This window comes from Solenopsis invicta, chromosome 1 (genome assembly GCF_016802725.1).
Source record: "Solenopsis invicta isolate M01_SB chromosome 1, UNIL_Sinv_3.0, whole genome shotgun sequence".
Taxonomy (NCBI): domain Eukaryota; kingdom Metazoa; phylum Arthropoda; class Insecta; order Hymenoptera; family Formicidae; genus Solenopsis; species Solenopsis invicta.
The window spans coordinates 26,625,817-26,646,847 of NC_052664.1; the positions used below are offsets into that span (position 1 = coordinate 26,625,817).

The 21,031-nt window shown below is 39.0% G+C and overlaps 2 protein-coding genes across 2 annotated transcripts in view; one reads left to right on the forward strand and one right to left on the reverse strand.

The window, feature by feature from the left end:
- The first annotated feature begins 2,645 nt into the window (after window positions 1-2,645).
- Window positions 2,646-21,031, forward strand: part of LOC105201980 (arrestin homolog) — a 199,214-nt gene continuing 180,828 nt past the window's right edge. Inside the window, exons 1-3 of the mRNA XM_026132365.2 lie at window positions 2,646-2,935; window positions 4,551-5,239; window positions 5,368-5,419. The gene's annotated coding sequence lies outside the window, so the exon portion shown is untranslated. The remainder of the gene's footprint in view (window positions 2,936-4,550; window positions 5,240-5,367; window positions 5,420-21,031) is intronic.
- Window positions 14,233-21,031, reverse strand: part of LOC105201984 (homeobox protein B-H2) — a 34,750-nt gene continuing 27,951 nt past the window's right edge. Inside the window, exon 3 of the mRNA XM_011170307.3 lies at window positions 14,233-18,381. Within this exon, the coding sequence (XP_011168609.1) occupies window positions 17,505-18,381 (877 nt within the window). The 3' untranslated portion in view covers window positions 14,233-17,504. The remainder of the gene's footprint in view (window positions 18,382-21,031) is intronic.

The following is a 21,031-nucleotide window of genomic DNA, read 5'->3' on the forward strand; positions in this document are numbered from 1 at the left end:
ATTGAATACACACGATTCTTTATTATTCGATTTTAATATAAAGGCATTTTATATTCCTACTTATTTCATTGTGCCATGATGCAGTATTATATCTTATATCGAAAGTATTATTGGCAAATCATACGAGTACGTAATATCCTGAGAAAAAGAAAATATTATGAATACGAACGTGAATTATGATTACTGTATTGTCAGAGTTTGTATTAAATTTATCTTCTATTTAACGTTACCAAATACACTGAAAAAAAGTCGAAATATTATTAATTGCTACTTGTGACGTTTTCTTCGATATTTATTGGTTATAAAAAGAATTGATTGTGATAACGAGATAGACATTTCTGCAAAATATATCTCATTCTTTTATTAATTGGTTTATTTGCTAGGAATAAAATTTTATTTCACCGTAATCAAATCAAGATTTATTTCAATAAAACAAATTTATTGCACAAATAAATTTTTAAGTCCCCTTTTTCTCAGTGTAGTGAAAAAAGGACATTTTCTGTAGAATACAGTTGATAAAGGAGGACACAAGTAAAACTTTCTTAAATTAAAATTTTATATAAATATGTAAATTACTTTATTACAATATATTAATAATATTTTATTTTCTTTCTATACTTTTTTATATAAAACATATGTTTGATTATTTTACTCTTATTTTAAATCAAATTGTAGGGCATTTTCTCCTAAAGTAAATACTCGTAGTATCACGAAATCCTAAATTGAATTAAAGATTGTCAATTCCTGTAGCGCGGATGCTTATGCAATTTATCTTTATCTCACGATACGATTTTGCTTCTTTCTATAATACACTTCTGTTCGTTCGTCATCACGAGATACAACGTACGCACAATGCCGTGCAACCCAGCGCGGGGTCGATATAGCTTTCTGAGAGCTACGTTACACGTAACAAAGGGCAAAACACGATGTCCTCGGCCTGACGACTTTTTCAACGGACAGTGCGACCGAAAATGGCCGGGATCGTGAGCGCAGATAAGAGTCGTGCTTGCCCATGTCCCCCGTGTTTTTCGGAGTTTCGCGCCGGTAATTGTCCAGCCATATGCTCGCTCCGGGCTCGCCCACCGAAACACGTCGGTGGTAACTCCTCGGCGTTCGGGCCGTCTCATCCCGATCGCCTCGCGATTACGCGCTCTTGTTCTAATTACAATATTTAAATTCCGCCCGACATGTGCTCGGCCAATTCGGCTGAATGGCCGCGTTATCGGCGTCGACACGCTCGCTTGCGCGCGTGTGCGTGAACGCGTCGTACGCGTGTGGTTTACGTACGGAGGAAGGTTCCGCGGAAGAGACTGTTGGCTAAACATTCGACGGGGCTATCGCGATCGACCGCGCCGATAATTCATTACTCGATCGGATCAGACACACGTCAGTTGCACGAATTGCAACCGTGCCGGTATCCGAATCGTTTCTGATCGCCAGCGCGAGTTCCGTTTTTTGCCGAGATGATCCGTTTTTAATGCCGACAAATTGAGACTTAGGCGAGGGACGTGCGAGAAAAACACAAGCGGCGAGCGAATCGACGGAAGTTCTTCGCATTTATGATCGTGTTTTTGCCGAGGAACTCAACTGTAGATTTCAAACCAGTCTTGTGAGATATAGTACGATTAAGTAGATTTTACGATTTAATTCAACATCCGTTAAGTTGTATTTGCAATCGCGACTTAATTGAGGAACTGAAATAAGGTTTGTCTTGAGACCTGAGTTCTGTTTTTTTGCAATTCAATCATCTCTCGATAATTGAGAAGGGAGCATATTTATAATAGCTTTTAAATTGCAAGGTCTTTCTGGAGAACTTGAGAAAACGATTGCTTAAAGAAACCGGAAGTTCAAGAGAATAGATTTTTAAGACACGAGAATTAAAAACTTTAAAATAATTAATAAACGAAAGATATATCATGACATTCTATTAAATTGTTCGCGATCTGATTGTAAATCAATTCAGTTTCTCTCAAGGAGATATTATAAATAAATTATTGTTGAGATCGGCGGATAATTAAAATTTGTTTTCAAGGTGATGTGCGAAAGTGAGACGAATGTTCGAATCTACTGAGATAAAAGAATCTAAATATTCAGAAGTAAATGTTACTTGTGACGTTTTTCTTTGTACTTAAGGAGCAGACTTATAAAATACATTTTTTTAAATTTATAACTTTTAGAAAATGAGAAAAAAATTACAAGAAAATTACGCGCTTTACAGAAAATAATAATATGCCAATCAGCAGGATGTGAAATGTTAAAAAAATAGTACGATTTTGTAAAATGCGATTTTCTTTCTTGTTTTCTAAAAATTATAAATTTTAGACAAAATGCATTTTGAAAGTTTGCTCCTTCTTGATTATAAAAGAAATTTAACTGTGATGACGGAATATAATACATTTCTATAAAATATTTATAATGTATCACATTCTTTTTATTAATTGATTAATTTGAATTGATTGATTTGCTAGGAATACCATTTTATTTCACCGTATTTAAATTTGAATTTATTTCGGTGAAATAAACATTATATCCCACAAATAAATTTTTAGTATCTTTAGTATTATTTCGCTGGTGTAATCGCCAAAAAATTACTGTACTGCCCGTAAATATTACGAAACAATAATTCTTATTGATTCGATTTGTAATTTTTTATTCTTTTTCTCTCTTTTTTCTAATTAAGCAATTGTGAATGAGACTTTTGAATCTGCCGCTCAGTGGACGCGCGTATTTCGTTGGCAACCCTGCGCTACTCTTTTGCGCCACGCTTCAGTTCGTACTATTCTAACAGTTACGTAGTTACGTGCGTTTGAAACAAAACATATGATTAAGAGTCAATGAGTAGAAGGTATCGTCGATTATTGTGTACAGCGTATTATTATTAAGTTTTTATTGAAAGAAAATGCGTATCGTATCACAACGAAGTATATCAGTTTAGGTACGTACTTCAAATATGTAAATGGCACGAAATATCTGAAAGCTACCTCGATGCGCTCGCTCGTTACCAATTACTTATTACTAAGTATATAAAAGAATGATTTTTCTTGGCACTTGTCGCGATCGCGTCTAATGATCGCGAAGAATAATAACACACGGAACAGCTTTCATTGCTGTCTATCTATTCGAATTTCATCATTGAATGAGTGGTTAGTGCGACGATTTTTGTGTGTATGCAATATTACGCGATGCTGCGTTCGCTTTGCACTGCAGCGCTTTAAGCGTCATTTTATTCTGATTGTGTCTCAAATACTAAACAAGGCCAAATGATGCTAACAAACAGAGCGTCAAGGCAAACGCAGTTGTAGAACGTCGCGTACAACTCCGTAAACAGCTCGTTGTCAGTAAACAGCTCCGTTACTATCACGCAGAGTTGTGACGTAAATTTCAAAATTACGTCTACATTATTACTTATTATTTATGTTACGTTTGCATGATCATTTTCACAATTCTTTTTTACAAGTAGTATAAATTATTATAAATTGGATAATATTATACAGAAAAAATAGTTAAATTATAAGATTATTGATATATCTAACTTTCATGAAATAAAAATATATAATATTAAAAATTAATAACAACGAAATATAATTTTCACTAATAATACTGATAAAATCTGAATTTTTTTATGATACGTGGATTATTATTTACATGTACGTTAAAAAAAATTTATATTAAAAAAAATACATTTATTTTAACATCGCTTCCTGATTTTAAAAAATTCAAAAAGATAAATTTCATTCTTCGAATAATAAATTTAATAACTTAATCTTTAAAATCTTTTTAAATAAAATGGAATTCAAATTGTTATTAAAAGAAGAGATCCGCGTACAACAGTTAAAGTTTACTTTTAATAATACACATTTTTATACGCATCAATCAACTCGAAACAAACGATTCTCTCGTCGGTTATAAATCGACAATATTTCCGTTCCAAAACACTCTCTCAATCAAAGGGGATTGATCGTTGTGTTAAGCGATGCTGACAAGTCCACAAAGCGAAATGCAAATATCCCCTCACTTATCTAAATCACTAAAATACAAAATAGAAAAAACAGAATATTCAGCGTATATTTACTTTGTGCAACATTTCGAGAGGTATGACGAAATTGGTTGGCCTTGACGTTTGTTTTGGTACGCAAGGCCGCGCCGCGCCGCGCCGCGCCGTGTCGTCGTCATTCGTGGGGTGAAACTCCGATCGGCAGGTAGCGACGCGACACGCTCCACGTGTCGTCGTGTATTATCCATCGAATCGCGCCTAACACTAGAAGATATCGAACCCTATCATACGATTATTACGATTAGCTTGCTCGATTAATAACTATCGTGCGATCAACAGTCGTACACGTATCGGCTGGCTTTTATCGAAGCGAGTATCTCTCAAAGCAATTTTGTTCATTCACGTAATGATAGCGAATGGAAACTACAAATTACTTTTTTATCGCGCTACTTATACGAGCGATATATAATGATTCGAAACTCTCTCTCTCTCTCTCTCTCTCTCTCTCTCTTTGAATTCTTCGCTGAATTAAACGTAATTTGCTCATTACTTTCAGATTGAGAGCGCGCGGAGTAACACATGAATGATGGCTACAGCAGACGATACAAGATATGGAGAACCGAGACCGTGATACATCGATCGTTTATTAATGATTCATGTGCATTTTATTAAATTTACGCGTTCGTAAAATTCCCGCGCGCAATACCGAATTTTGATTGCATATTTTCGGACGATTTTCAATTAGTTTTAATTAGTTGTTAACTCGATCTTATCGTGTCGTGTAGCATAATATTGGAGTGTGAATTTTATTTTCGAGTTTTTCGGTTATTAGCGGAATGACGCGGGCGTTGACTTCGAGCCGAACGAAACGATACGTTTATTTAATAAATACAATCGTAATTAAAGCAGTATTTTAATACTTATCAACTGATCGTTTGTGATTTGTTTAAAGATTTCCGTTGTTCGGGATTACGTTTGATTCACTAATTTGCAAGATTACCCAGTCGAGTGAATGAATAGAATTTTCTATTTCGTAGGATTCTTTTGTCGCAACGTACAATAGTAAAGTTAACGTCGCGCGTGTGATTAACGTCGGAAGTGCGATTATCCTATTTTTAGATGATTAATATACGCAATCGTAATTAACCGTGTTTTCGCGTATGATGCATCGTGCGAGTGCAACGAAGAAATCTGAGAGGAGGAGGAGACCTGGGAGGTATCAGGCGACGGCGGAGCAACCGTGAGGTGAGTAAATTATTTTGTATATTATTTGCCTGCAGAGTTAATTATTTCACACAAGAGCGGGCAATTATTCTTTTATACACTAATTATTTTCGGTATTACTATAATTTGTATATATTTCTGTTTTGCAGTTCAACGTAGTTTTCCAACGTAATCACAACTCCGCTGCTGCGCATCGTATCGGTGAGTGATATATTATTTTTTGTTTTATTAAGATAATAGATCTAAATGAGAATTACATTAAATATACGTATGTATGTATATTTCTAATTGAAAACGTAAAATAAATATAATATCTCAAAGATCCATTACCTAATTCTATTATCTAGATTGTATGAATCAGGACAAATTTGTATGAATATTTAATCTTGGAATTAATAATCGTTATTTAACAATTTATACAGGAATTGTGTCAAATACAACTGAAATTTTGGAATAATTTAGACTACAAGGTATTACAGTATACCTATTGATAATTATATTGGTCAATTTTTTATGATAAATTTTTAAATTAAGTAAATTATATAATGGATACAATTTTTAAATTTGTTGCTTAGATAATTAATACAAATAAAGAAAAAGAAGACGATAAAGTAAACTAAAATAATGATAAGTAAAATATTAATATTTTTAAAGTATAAATTTTTAAAAAATTTTTTTATCATATTCATTTTTCATAAATAATAAAAGTTTAAAAAAAGAATCAATAAAGTTAAAGACTACTATATATATTATATAAGTTTTAATATCTAACAAAAATATTTTGACCAATAAAAAATTATTGCTCTAATTGTATTACTTCATTTCCTGTTTTTCAAGTAGTTTTCAAATAAAATCTAAGATCTGCATTTAGTTCCGTATGTTTTCAAGATTAAATATTATGTAAGCTGGTATACAAGAAGGCACTATTTCAAGATTTTCTTCAATACCTTTTTCAAACATAATTAAAATATTTCATTATTAAATAGTATTATTTAGTTTAATTTATTTATTTAATAGTAAAAATCATGTTAGTGATTATATTTTTATAATAAGTTTTATTCTAATTTTTCATAATTTATTTATTTTTATGAATTAATTTGACTTTATTTAACGAAACAAAAACGTTTTATTAAAGTGTAAAATACAATTGTCTCACATATATAATATAATTTTGCGAAGTTTCATATATGGTCGTACGATAATACTGAAATGATTCACAAAAGGAATCGGTTCGCTTCTTACAATCAAACTAAGTACCGTTAATTTCTAATTAGATGACTATTAATCTGGCGGTGTAACGAGATATAAAACTTGTGCGTATCTAATTTGATATACCTTTTTTTTACAAAATTCAACGGCTATACGGTCTAAATGATTGATTAAATCTCTTACCGCTTATATTACTTGTTTTTTTCTTATTCCCGATTTTATCTCGATACTTAAACATTATAAGAAGATAAGAAAGTTAAAATAAGAAACATGATACGTCGCTCAGATTAAGAAGTTAGCTAATGTATGATATATACGAGATGTTGCTTTTCAAAAGTAAAAAAACAAAATTTCAAATATTAAAACAATACATCGTAATAGAATGAAAAACTTTTTCATTATATTTTGTATCCTTCCAAATCAAATTAATTTTTTATTAACTATTCCGTGGGTTATTGTATCGCGCCGATTATGTAAAATTTAGTCCATAATTGGGATACTTAAGTTCTGAAAGCCGGCGATAAATTAGCCGATAGAGCAGAATCGATCTGATCTCGAAGTTATTAGCGAATTAATTCGAAGTTTGTTAAAATTATTAGCTACGAAGCGTTCACTTTACACGTGGGTCCCATAAACTTTTTTTTAAGGATACCTCTCGCTCTGGCGAGGAGAGCGGATGCCTGTATCAAACAGATTGATCGATGTATAAGTTTTACGGGCCAGAAGCGCGCCCGTTAAAATGATGCCATTAACGCGGTCATATTGAAACGATCCGGCTACGTCGATGATGATTTGTCGCCGCGAGGGCAGTCATGCGAGCGACAAATCTCGCTCGTGTGGCACATTGACGAGCATCGATAATACGATACTCGATAATGACGGAGTACCGCCGATTATATCGGCCTCGTTAACGCACCTGCGTAATGTCTCCCTTGAAATTGATGCGCGAGGTAAGATAGCCGATTAATAACAAATTGCGGATGATGTCACTTTAATGCTTGTCCGCGAAACTCTTCGCCTGCGGCCGGTCCGTCGTAAACACGTACACACACGTGACAGCCTGTACTTTTAACGAGACGTGTTGCGTGAGAAACGATATAGGGGAAATTTATCTCTGAAAGATGTCACGATAATTTTAAACAATTAACTTGCAATGGAAAAAAATAATTACATTGATTATGCGCTATATAAAATGTCAATCAGAGATTCTCGGATTAATGAGTAAATATAGAGGTACGTAGCGTGGAGAAATTGTCGCGTAGAAGAGAAAAGTAATACTTGATGTAACGAGAGTAATGAAAATAACACTGTGATAATCACTTTATTAAACAGAAATCCACGCAGCTTAAAGAAGGTACGAGTAATAGGCGAATTTCATCGATCGAGGATCATCATGCGCTCACGCATTTGCGTGTTCGCACCGAGAGCGTGATTATCCTCGTGAAACCGAGTCACCCTTCACCCCTCTTCTCTTCTTTTCCACGTTCACTTTCCTGCTCCACGAGTCGACGGACTGGTTTTGTCTTAATCTTCTTCGACAAATCTTTCTCGCTCTCCTTTTTTCTTTCTTTCTACGGGTAAAAAGAAGGAATGCAATGCCTCGTACCAGGAATACCTCCACCACGCAATTTTAATGCACGACTTGCGTTTATGCATAGCGGAACATGTGCAGTCGTCACACGTGCAATTACTATAATGCTCTGAATATAATGAAATGAAATATACTGAAATGCTTTCAGTACAATGCAACGTATAAAATATTCAATTCGTTTTACGTTCGCTATTAAGCGAGTAAACTCTTTAAATTTTAAATTAAAATTTTAAAAAGTACCTTGTTACGTTGCATTTTAAAAACACATGAGTGTTCTTAATCGGGGAAAAAAACTTATTTTTTTTTTTTAATGTAATAATGAGAATCTAATGTTATAATTTTCCCGAAAAATAAAATTGAAGAATAAAATCTAATTTATTTCCATATCTTCTAAAAATATGGAAAAATATGACTTTAACAATAGCGGACTTTATTGATTGTTTGGATTTATGAATAATAAAGCTTTTAAAAGTAAAAAAAATCTTAAACCATTGACGTAGAAAACAATAAAGTGACATTATTTTAAAAGAAAAAATCCTAAAAAAATACATCAAGGAACAAAACCGGAAAGATTTCAAAACCGGAAATTTCTTTTCAAAATTGTCGAGAATTTTTTCTAAAAACACTAAACATAATTTAAATAAGCAAAATTTAATTCTTAATTTATTTGAGTAAGAAGAAATGCTATTTATACAGATCAATCCGCTGTTATAAATTCCTAATGATGTACAATAATTAAAATGCATTCTCTCTTTCTCTCTAACTCTTTCACGTGACGTGGATGGAAGGCTTAAATAAAAATATTTATGACTGGATCGGTCAATAATTAGATTGGATTCTATTTCTTGCTCGCGCGTTTAAGGTTGCTTCAGCAAAATGAGCGATTTCCTTACTGCGCACAACGTGATATGTTATTATTTTATCCTATGATTTCGCGCGCGGTGTTGATTGGGTGAATAATAATTTAGCGTTTAAAAGAGTATACGCGTAATTATGATGTATGATATGCATGTTATTGCCACTTGTCATTCATAAAATTCATTTTATATTCTGTCACATGTCATCTACAAAATTTATGTCAGCGGTACGATATTGCATAATTAGTCATAATTACGTTATTACGCGTAATCCGCTGCATAATGGTATTAATAATATAATACTGCAAGATTACATTGTTAACGTAAATAATGTTTCGTCAAGCTGCCTAATTATCTATGCAACACGGCCGAGCTAAATTTTTATTCTTCGCGTGAACCCGCGCGGCGATGCGGCGATGCGATGCGGCGCGCGGCGGCGCGGCGGCAACCCGGGGATATATTTCAACGGAAAAGCGTAAAGCGCGAGGATTATTTCGCACCCACGAGACACACACCATGTCAGCGAGTCAGAAGGTAATTTTCGCGCTTCCGTCTTGGCGCAGGCTAAATTAAAAACAGCACATTTGCCCCTAAATGAAGTACAATGACTGACGTCGGCCGTTTAAACACGATGTTTGCTCTTCCTGGGCGTCCACTTAGGCGAGAGATCGCTTAAAAGGGCATAAAACTACCGCGCGCGCGCGCGCGCGCTCGCGAAAGTCGCCCCGGAGCGTAATGCGTGCTCTTTACACGCACACGTTACTCACCGGATGGTTACGGAGTAAGGTGGAGGAGAAGAGAGGTGAGGCGAGACGAGGCGAGGCGCGGTAAACCGGAAGTGGGAGCAATTAACGATATAAGTGGTTCGCTGGTCTCGGCGCGAGATAAGATCGGCTAACTCGAGAGTCTAGCTGCTTTTCTTGCGACCGCTCGATGGGAAGATAACAAGCCTCGAAAGAGGCAGGTGCCTTTTCGACACATTATACGTTCTTGCTCATCCCCATCCTCGTTTTTCTTTCCTCGTTGCTGTCGTCTCCCCGCTGCGCGCGTCTCTTTCCACGGCCGATTTTCTGTGCGCGATTCGCCTGTACCTACCTACGAAATAACTTTATTTACCGGCCAATTCGCGCGCTCGCGCTCGCGCTCGCGCGCGCCTCCCGACTCGTTTGCATTTTATCAAACGGCGTGATAATCATGCCGAGGACCCGCGCGGCCATTTTTCGACCGAACAGCCGGCTTTTAATATTAAGCAGGCGTCCGCGTAATTGGGATCGCGTGTGGTCGTGCCGATGATCGATGCGCGCCAACACTCGATCCGATCGATCATATTTATTCATGCACGAATTATTTAGCGCGTTACAATATTCGTCCGCCGGCGTAATTTATAGGCATGATACAATCGTTTATCGACGCTGTTAACATCGTTAATTTCTTCATTATGAAAGCGATAATGGACATTTTCACGGGACTTTCTCTCGCGTTAAAATAAGATTCTGTCCAGTTCGAAAAGCATTTTCGTAAAATACGTAAATGTGTAAAGTGATCGCTCACTCTTGCGGAAACTTACGATCGGGAATTTTATTTAACTCTTTCTCTTTCTCACGTTCCCGTTTTTTTTATTTTTATTTTTTGAAAAAAAGAAGCAAGTAAACAAACAGTTTAATAATATATTAAATGCAAAGTGCATAAAATCCTTTTATGACCATACGGAAAAAATAGTTTTGCTGAAGTACCTAAAAGTTATAGAGTTAAAAATTATTTTGCTGGACTCTCAAAGTAATTATGCAAGCGTGTCCAATTAGTTGGTAAAATGTCAAGACTTTTTGCAACATTTTTCATCATTGTTGAGCGTCCCACGTAATTACTTTGATGTTTCAATAAAATTGTTCGATTTGTATCTAGCTAAATGTTTAGCTAACTTCAGCAAAACCATTCTTTTCTTATTTTTAAATGCTGAAACTCGAGTTTTCAGACTAAATGCCGTTTTTTTTCTTCCGTCGATTCTTTCGACTTCTTCTTTTCGCTTACACTTGTTATTTAAACGGCGCATCATCGAAACGATCAAAGAAACAAAATCACAAAGCGGTACGGGAACTGAAGAATGGAAACGGCACGATGACTCGGACAGGACGCCGCGTACTTCTGTTCCGGCGAGTCTCTTTTGTCGCCGCGTTTCAGGATGCAGAAACCCGGCAAAAGCTCGATTTGACCGTGGGGTTAACCACATCCTCTCGCGCCGGGCCCTTCTTCCTTTCTTCTTCGGTTTCCATCGGACCCGCCACCTTCGGGAAGCGAGCCGCGTGGAACCTTAACGGACACTTGCGCGAAAAAGAAGAGCATAATAAAACTGTGATTTCCTACCGCTTTCAGCTAATAAGCGCATCCGCTCGTCGCTGCAACCTGCAATTATACAAAGTGCGCCGATTGCCGAGGAGAGTCACCCTCATCCGCGACGTATATATATATATAATATCGGGGGAATACCACTGTAATTTCGTACTTAGTGTCATCCGTCTAAGTACGGCTGTCCCGAGTAAAATTTGAGTGGAAGAAGACCTCGTGATAAAATGATGCGATAACTCTCATTACTACGCATTTACTTTCCTCGGCGACAAATGGCGATTGCCATTTAGGATCCTTCTTGTCGAATGAGTTTATTACACGGTGCAAACCCGCAATGCAAAACCGCGATTACATCGAAATTGTTTAAAGATCCTTGCGTGGCGAAGGTTAGCCATTTTAGCTATTTTAGCACGCTGCGTGCCTATCCGCAATATAATGTAACCTTTAACTTTAACGTTAATCATTTAACTCTTCCCGTAATAAATTTGAAAGGGGAACGCATTTATCAAATAATAATTGGCTTCTGATTTAATTACGACTTAATTTATCACGGCGGAGCTCTATTCACAATAGCGCAGCTCGTAACGCAAAGTGAAAAGAATATGTTAAAGGATAGATAATTTTTCCGGCGCACACGCGTAAATTTGCATTAATCAAAAAAGCAACAAGTACGGTTTGTACGCGGTTAACACTATAATTTATGGTCTCTTAAGGAAGATAATTGCACAGCCCGGCGTTCGCGATCGCGACTGCGACGAGCTGCGTAAGTATAGCAGTAACATTGGTATCGCGGTGGATATCGTATAACTTATAACGACGCCGACGCGCGCGATTAAGAATTTCCATAAGTCCCTCTCGCGCGGCTGCTCTCACACGTCTTTCTCGCGGGAAGAAACGCTGCGCGCTGATGTCGGTGGCGCAAAAGAACGCGGCGTGTATACGGAACGTACACGTGCTCGAATATGTACAATAGTATATTTTGCGGCACGGCAGGCAACACACCGTCTCGTTCGACCGTGTCCGCCGCTGGGGAAAATCGTTAGTGCCCCGGCAGCGGCAGCGGCAGTGGCGGCGCGGCCGACCGCTAATGGGGCCCAAATTAATTTCACGTAATTGTGGGTACACGGTAGTGTGCGTCCCGTCCGTCCCGGCTACCCGTTTTACCCTAATAGGAATAAAATAAGCCCTTATGCAGGGAGGCGAGAGTGCGAGAGCGCGCCCGCGCCCGCTCGGCGCGCCTTCTCCACAACATAATTGCACCGGCCAACGGCGGAAATAAGCAAACGCGATTAAGCCCCGTGCACACTGTCACGCTCGCCGGGTTTCGCCTTCGACGACGACGTTATAAGGGTTTCGCCAAATTACACGTCGCTGAACCGCGCCGAAATTTCGACTTAATGGGACACGCGCGAGGGGCGGAGGGCTCCGTACGTCGCGTAATGACGCCGCGAACGTTGCGTTCTCGTTCTTCCGTGAAATTTGTCATCGGGATGTAATTCCGGAAATGAAAATATGCCAATAGTTTCTTCCATTTCCTCCCCTTTTGTAATTGATTCGTGCGAGAGAAAAGGATCGCGATATTTTACATATATTTTAGAAACTCCGCTCGAAAATTACGCAAATATTTCGAAATTTGCGCATAATTCAAGAATAATTGGACAGAATTTAGCATTACAACAACGTGATTTTGCATAAGCTGCAGATGTTCGAGAGCAGATATTCTATTTAAAAAATTCAAAGTCGACTGTTTATATCTCGTGTGATTCGAGGTAATTGACTTTAATGTTACATTCACATTGTGGTGAAGTAATTAAATTTCGAAGTTAAGTGCGTATACGCGTATCCTGAATTTCGTTTAGCCTCTCGGTGGTTATAAACTCTGCCGTACATTTATGCTCAGCGGAAATTGTAAAGCGAGGATAACGATGTAGCAAAACGATACGCGAAACTCACCGAGGCCTGGCAGAGATATATACGTAATGCGGTAGAAAGTAAAGCTTTAATTGCTTCGAAGTTTCTACTTCGTGGCGCAAAATCATCATCATGTCATTAATGAAATTAGCCATTATTAAGAAATATTTCGAGTAATGATTGTTTTGAGTTTCGTTATCACTCAAAAGATCAGAAAAAGTGTGTGAAAAAGTTACTGACGCGACTAATTAATCATGCTAATTGATGAGTCCAGATGTAAGTGAATACAAAAGATAAACTCTGCAATAAATCGGATGATATGGTGTTTTGATGTTTTATTCAAAAAAGTGAATTTGAAATTGTTTAATTATTATGCTTGAAGGAGTCTAGAAGGTAATGAGGTAGATTATTTTAAACCACTTACCGCTCAAAGGAGTTCGAAATTATTCTCGAACGACGATTGTGTGTTCAGTTCGGTTTTCAAGAAAAATATGTTAACTTTCACTTGTTCGAATCTAAGCTTCTCGAATAAAATGCAGGTTGCGCAAAATAATTTGACGCGCGCAATTTTTCACTCTAACAGTCGCAAAATGAGTGCACCGAGCATGCATTCACTTTAATCGCGGACGTTACAATATGCATCATCGCGTGAAAATGTCCCGAGTGCCTCGGGCAATTCGTCTAAACGCCAATCCAGTCGTCTTACATTATGCACAAAGTTGCAAATCGAACGTTAAACGAAACGGCTCGGCGCTTTCGTGACAGCGATCTCGAGCTCTGACGACCGTCGGAACTTTCCTTCGTCGGAACGTCGGCACGAAGCACCTTCTATTTTTTTTCTCGCCCGAACTAATTCGATTGCTAGGAAGATAAAAAGTATAAGATTGAAAAAAAGAGATTTGATGTTAAAAAGATTATTTAAAATTATTTTTTTTTTTCGGAAAAATAGAAAATTCTAAATTGATCCAATTCGAAGCATCGTTAATGTTAATGAAAATTAATACAAAAGAAAAGAGAGAATTTGTTCACAGTTATCGAGATGATGCGAGGGAGCGCGAATCGCGGCGCGACGGCTCTGAAAGAAGAATTAAACGCAGAACACGTTTTAAATTCAGTATAATATATTTTCCATATAATATAATAATTCTCGCTATACAGACATTATTTTACAAAGCATGATTTTCATATACTCTAAGTACTTCTTGCTGCGTTGCTTAACTACTAAACGCGCGCCGTGCGGGTCGACGTCCGACGCATCTGCGTTTCCGCACGGGAGACCCTTCTCGCACGTTGTACAGCCTAATTTTATACATTCATAATACTGGTATGTCCTTATCGAACGCGCCGCGTGTCGTGTCGTCGAAATATCGAAACGTCGCGCTCTCGTCGGCGGGGGGGAAAAACAAAAAAAAGAGAAGATGAAGAAAAGTCGCGCGTGCGACGCTCGATCTCTCGAGAACGCGCCTCGCGTTCCGCTCTACGTATACTGAAATCTGAAAAATACTTTGAAATATCTCGTATCTCGTACGTTGGCTTAAGTCCTACGGACTCGTTCTCTCCTCGCGTGTCTTCGCCCCGTAGAAGCCCGTGTCCTATTTCTCCCCCGTATATTTACAGCTTTCGCATCTTCATCTAAGCGCGAACGTGGTACATCCGTTTATATTTACAAGATGGATGTGTCGTACAGCTCATTTTACGAGACCGAAATTGGAAAATCGCTCGTGTCGAACGAACCGGCGGCGGCTCGCTGCTACGCGACAATTCCGCGGACGAAGAACGTTCGATCGGTAGAAAACTAAAGTTTTACAAGAAATATTTAGCTTTTCCGTTTTTCCCGACCTCTTAGAACAATCGGATTTAACTTGTTGATCGACGCGAGAATTGTCATCTAATTGGGTAGCTTGCGTCTCAGACGGTGAGCTCTCCGCTCGTTAACGTGTAATCCGTTCATGTCGGTTCGTGTCCAGTCACATCGTAGTTTCTAGAATATGTCGGTAATTTTCTCAGCGCAAGATTCGGCCTTAAGAGAATGGAAACGTTTCGCGTAATTGTTTCGCGAGGGAACGTGCAATCATGTTCCGCATTTGACGCAAACGTCGCCTCGTCATCGTCGTTTATCGTGTGAATCGCGTATCACCGTGTCGTTTAACGACAACAAGGACTTAACGACAACGACTCATACCGATGGTATCACGAGATAGATTCTCTACATTGTTCGCTTCACACGTAGTTCGTATTTAATTTACAACGAACGAGCTATCGATCTTTTTTTCTTTCCGGGAGGGAAAAAAAGAAAATATGCGAGTCCGCCCCCGTTCTCAGATCACCGGTTTAGCCAGTGTCGTGCAATTTTCGGGGTCGTCGCCGTCGCTTAGATCTCGTCGATATTTAATTAAGCCGGCCGATTCGTTCGTCTTCCCGGGGAAGAACGAGGGGCAAAATGCCGGTTTCACTTCGCCGACACGAGAACGCCAGTTATTTGAATAGTCGGGGGCCCCACTCGCCGTCCACCACTACGCGTTCGATGCCCCGACGTGAGTCCGCCCCCTCCTGCATGGTCCTTTTTTGTCGCTCGTGGCCACCGCGTGTAATTTCGTGTCATTTTAGATTTCTTCCCCCGCGGCCAAAAGTCCCCTCTAATGTCATATTAATTGTACATTCGCGTTCGCCCGCGATTGGCCCATTTCCTGGCGCGACTGTAACCGTCCTCGACACACGAAACCGTCCAATCGAGCCGGGTTCTCTAATCGGCGTAGTTGTTGCCCGTGCCGTCGCTACGAACGGATCGCGTCAGTCCGCGCTGCGATCAACTGAATGCATGTGATAAATTTTGAAAGCCAAGTTTCGCCGCGGTCACGTGAATACTCGATTGGTTTCTTTGCAGACGAGCGAGTTCCTTCACTCTCGCCATCAGTGGCGAAAATGTATAGAATTTTATTTAAAATTAATTAATAAGATTAAAAGAATCGAGTACAAACTTTTGGCACAGCGAAATAGTTACTTGTCGTTGTAATATTATTCGTTTGCACAAACTCTCACGTCACGTTCCGCAAGGAAACCATCCGATCGATATATTAAAAAAAAAAAAAAAAAACGCGCACATTATTATGTCGCGCAGTTGAGATACAATTTAATTAAAAATATTAAAGAGGCCAATAAAATTCGCAATAAAATGAATCGATGCGTACGTGTATATTCAAATTAAATAATTATCGCAGTGTAATTACCGATAATTGTCAGCAAAATAAAACTCGCAAATAATTGTACTCCGCAAATTGTAAAAATATTGGAAAACAAGTACCTTTCAAACGACGGACCAACCGCACGCTCCGTGCGAAGGAGTGGAAAATGAAATAATGAATGGACAATGAACGAGTGATAATGAGTCTCCATTTGTCAGAGGGATAATGTTTCGGTGAGCCACGGGATTTTTACTTTCGTCCGCTCTCTACGTGTGTAAACCGATCGTATCAACGTTGAATATATTGTTTCACCGTAACCCGCCATTCACTGAACGCTCAAATCACGAAGTTCGGTTAACCGCACGATATTTCCTGTTCGCTCTCATTATCTACAAAATCCCGGACGTCCCGTGCTATGTCACTTCCTGTTCTACCTCACGAAATCGGCCGCCGTGCCGTTCCGTCCGCATTTCATTTCGTCGACTTCGTTTCAAACTTCGCGAATCCCTCTTCACTCCGCTTTCTCCAGATTTTAAAATAATCGCGACGCGAGAGAAACTGTCTTTCCGTAGTCCCTCCTCGATGTCTTTGCACTTCTCGATATACAGTTCTTTGACCTGTAGTCTCGTTATCGGCTGCACTCGCTTCTTCGTTTGTATCCGTAATAGCTGCGTGGCGATCAAAGTTCTCAGGGATATATATATACACCTTATCCTTTTCAGGATTATATAAATGTTATTAATCTCCCATTTAATTCTCCATGTCGGAGAATTGATTCGTTTATTTATGAACTGTTAATGCAATAGCTGCTGAAATTTGAGCGACTTCGTTATCTCGTTCGGAATTGACTGATCAATGCTAGCTAAGTGAATTTGATTTTAATTATCCGTATCAGCTTCTCGTTACGAGGTATCGCATCGGTCAGTACTTTCAAGCTTGCCCGTACGTTTCAGTAGCTGCCCGATTAATACAAGAGCATTTTCAAAAGGCTCACGTTTCCCTCGACGGTTCCGCTATTCTCTTAATCGACTCCTTCGTTCGCCGTTTCGTCCATTTATTCCAAAGTGATCGACGAAAGTGGTCGTCGTAAGGAAATCACTTCATTTCATTTTCTAATCCTGCAGGACATACTTGTCTTCTTCCTCGTGCAACACTCCCGACGTACCACCGTCGGTACCAGGAATCTCCATGTCCTAGATATCGTGTATACTCTCATCGTCGCTGTCAGCCCTTACACTTCGAGGACTATCCTCCCTCTGCACAGGTGATCTGTCCCGACTCAGACTCCTGTCACGTTGTCGCGTTCGGTTCATGCCTTCCCGTCCGTCCACTATCTCCGGACTGTCTCTGTAATAGTTGTTCAGGTTCGGTAAGTTGGAACCAGTCGCAAGGGGTCCGAGAGGATTGCTGGGACCCGCCTGGATCATTGTCGTGGGATAAGACCTGACGTCCTTCCTCAGGGGTGATCTGTCCCTGGAGTCCGGGCTCTTGCTGCTCCTCTCTTGCTTCCTCGACCTGTCCATACTCTCCCTTCCCTCCATCAATTCCGGGCTGCCTCTGTAGTAGTTATTCATGTTTGAGAGATTGGAGGTCGTCAGGGTGCCAAGAGGATTGCTAGGGCCTGCCTGCATCATTTGCAACGGATACAATCTCGCTTGTTTTCTGGTTGGCGACCTGTCTCTCGATTCCGGACTCTTGCTTCTGTCCCTTTTCCTCGACGATTCCCGATTGTCGGTCATCTCCGGGCTGTCCCTGTAGTAGTTGCTGAGGGTCGACAGACTGGAGCTCGCAGTCAAGGAGCCAAGGGGATTGCTCGGCCCCGCCAGAATCATGGGCGGATACAGGCGATAGGGAAGCGGTTTCTGTAGAGTCGCCGCCGCCGATGATGGCTGATAGAAGAATCCGTTCGCGGGTAACGCGTGCGCGCTGGGATACTGCCAATAGCGTCCCGCGGGATGCGCGGGGATAGTCGCGGTGCTGCCGCTGTACAGATGCTGGAAGGCGGCAACGGCGAAATTGTTTTCGGCCATGATCTCGAAACCCACGATCGTTTGTCGCTTCCATTTCGTTCTGAAAGTACAAAAGAAGCGATCACGTGAATAACAATAATTCGCGCAGAACTCCTTGAGATTTGTTTTCACCAAAATACTTTGAAAAATTGAATTAAAATTATATATTAATGCATATTAATTTAACTCATAATTTTCATGTTGAATATAAAATCGATAAAATTTATTTTGTAGAAATATATCAGTCACGTAACACGTGAAAATTGCACTTATAACACAATGAATGAACATGTAACTTACGAACATTATATTTTTAAATTAATTTAGTACGTGTTTGCGTATGGTCACAGAAAAAAAAATTAATATCAAATCAATAATCATTGTTTCACATATAGGCAAGAATATTAATCTTCTTCGAAAAATTTATAATCTTAAACAGACACAATTTGCTTACATGAAGAGAAACATTTTCTTGATGAAAACAAATTATATCTGTTTAAGATTATAAATTCTTCCAAGAAGATTTTATATTCTTGCTTATATATGAAACTAAGATTGATTTGATACTAAATTTTTTTCTGTGTAAGAATGATGCATCAGTACTAAAGAAAAGAATCATAAGTTAGATTAAATAGCATTTTAATGAATAAACGTACAGAGTAATTTATAAACATTGATGTTTTTAAACTAATCTAGTAACATGTTCGCGTACGTGAGAATAATGCATCAATACTAAAAAATAATCATAAAATCGATTGAATAATATTAATTTTAAAGAAGGCTGAACGTCGGTAATGACCGGCAATAAAGAAATAACGGTTCAACTATTCAAGGTATTTACATCGGGACGATCGTTATTCTTATAACGTAATATCGGCAAAATGGATCTAAGTTCGGCCTAGCCAATGTCAAACGCCCGAGCCGCGATATCGCGATATGAGCTTGATCGCCGGAAGCACGTGCGAGCATAGCGTAGTTCCACGGTAGTTTTCTAGATTCTAACGGCGAACGATAAGATCCGTTCCAAGTATTCAGCTGTTCGTTCCTTCGTTTGCAGCGCGAAGTTTCGTCGGCGTAAGGATCGACTGGTGGCTTTCGAGGCCATCGCGCACCCAAAGCAATCACGGGCTTTCTGCAATTTCTCCCTGGGACCGGCCCCTTCCCACCCTCGCAGTGCCTCTCCTCACCCTCCTCACGTATGTAAATCTCGATCTGGGACAATTACGCTAAAACGGGGTGGCGTGCCGCCAAGTGGTTACGTTGGCCACACTACCGGGAGCTTATTATACTAACAAATAGCCCGTGGAGTTTCAGTGCCTAATCATCGCGTATCATGGCACGCACACACATATATGCACACACATACCTACGTGCATACATACGCGTTACAAATACATATGCCCGATCCGCACCTGCGAACGTAAAAGCGCCCTTAGACGCGCGCGAGACAGAGATATATCAACAGGCCGTGGTCTGAGGGGGTTGATACCGTGTAACGGGGACGAAACGAACGCTAAGGGAACACGAAGGGAGGACGCGAGGCGAAATTCTCTGCCGAAAGCCGTATCAACCGTACATTATTGCTAATACTGCAAACCGTACCGCGAAAATCACGATACTTTTCACAGAATCAAGGCGCGAGTTACATTCGTGCGATCGGTTGCACATTGAAAAGGATTACGCCCATTACGGAATCTTCGAATGGCGTGCATGGAGCACATGCACGTGCGATTTGGATACTAAAAAAGGAGTGTAATGTGTGTCAGAAAGAAAACTATATAAGTCGCATGAGCGTATAGCGACAGAAATGTTTATTTGAGTAATTACGAATTTGCTCTGATAGGATATATTTCTTTAATTTATAAAGTCAACTTCTGAGAACCAGCGAAATACGAGAAATTAAAACTGAAATAATAATATTTTCTGAAATACTGAAAAATTATTATTTGTTTATACGTATTTCAAATTAATGACAAAGAACTCTCTCCTTTCATCGGTATACTGTGAAAGAAGAGATGCATATCTTACTGTGTTTTAAGAACTTGAAAATAAATGTAAAATTTTACGCGTAAAATATGAAAATAGAAATGACTTTGATGACGTTTTTATAAATGAAATATTATAGACAAAACTTTTTTAAGATTGTTAAGATTTATTAAACGAAAGTGAAGGAAGGAAAATGTGGGATCTGAGAGGCACCAGGGTTTCACGAGTTATCAAACTTGTAACCTTCGTATAATAATCGAAAACGTTAGGAACTTTTTTTGTTTGATAAACACGATATGAAAGCGCGTGCTCACGCGATTAGGGGAGAACTCGCCCTTTATAAGAGAAATATATTAAAGTGCCGCGTCGAGCGGCTTAATACGAAATGAGGCGGATAAGACAGAGAAAAATGTACGTAAAGAGAAAACGACTGTGAAGGGCTATTATATTACATGAGCCAACCTGCCATAACGTTCATGAATAATATCAAGAAAATTACAACCCTTCCGTAGCAGCGAGGCGTGAATTACATCCGACGTTCTTGCTCGATAAGTGCAAGTAGTTTTTGCCACCCCCGCTACCTTCGAAAAAAAAACAACATATATGTGTATGCACATATGCTTTCCATGTCGTTCTCCGTCGTGACTAATTCAATCGTATAATTATGATATACAGATGTGTTAACGCTTGAAATCGAGAAGGAAAGAAATGAACGTTATCGAATG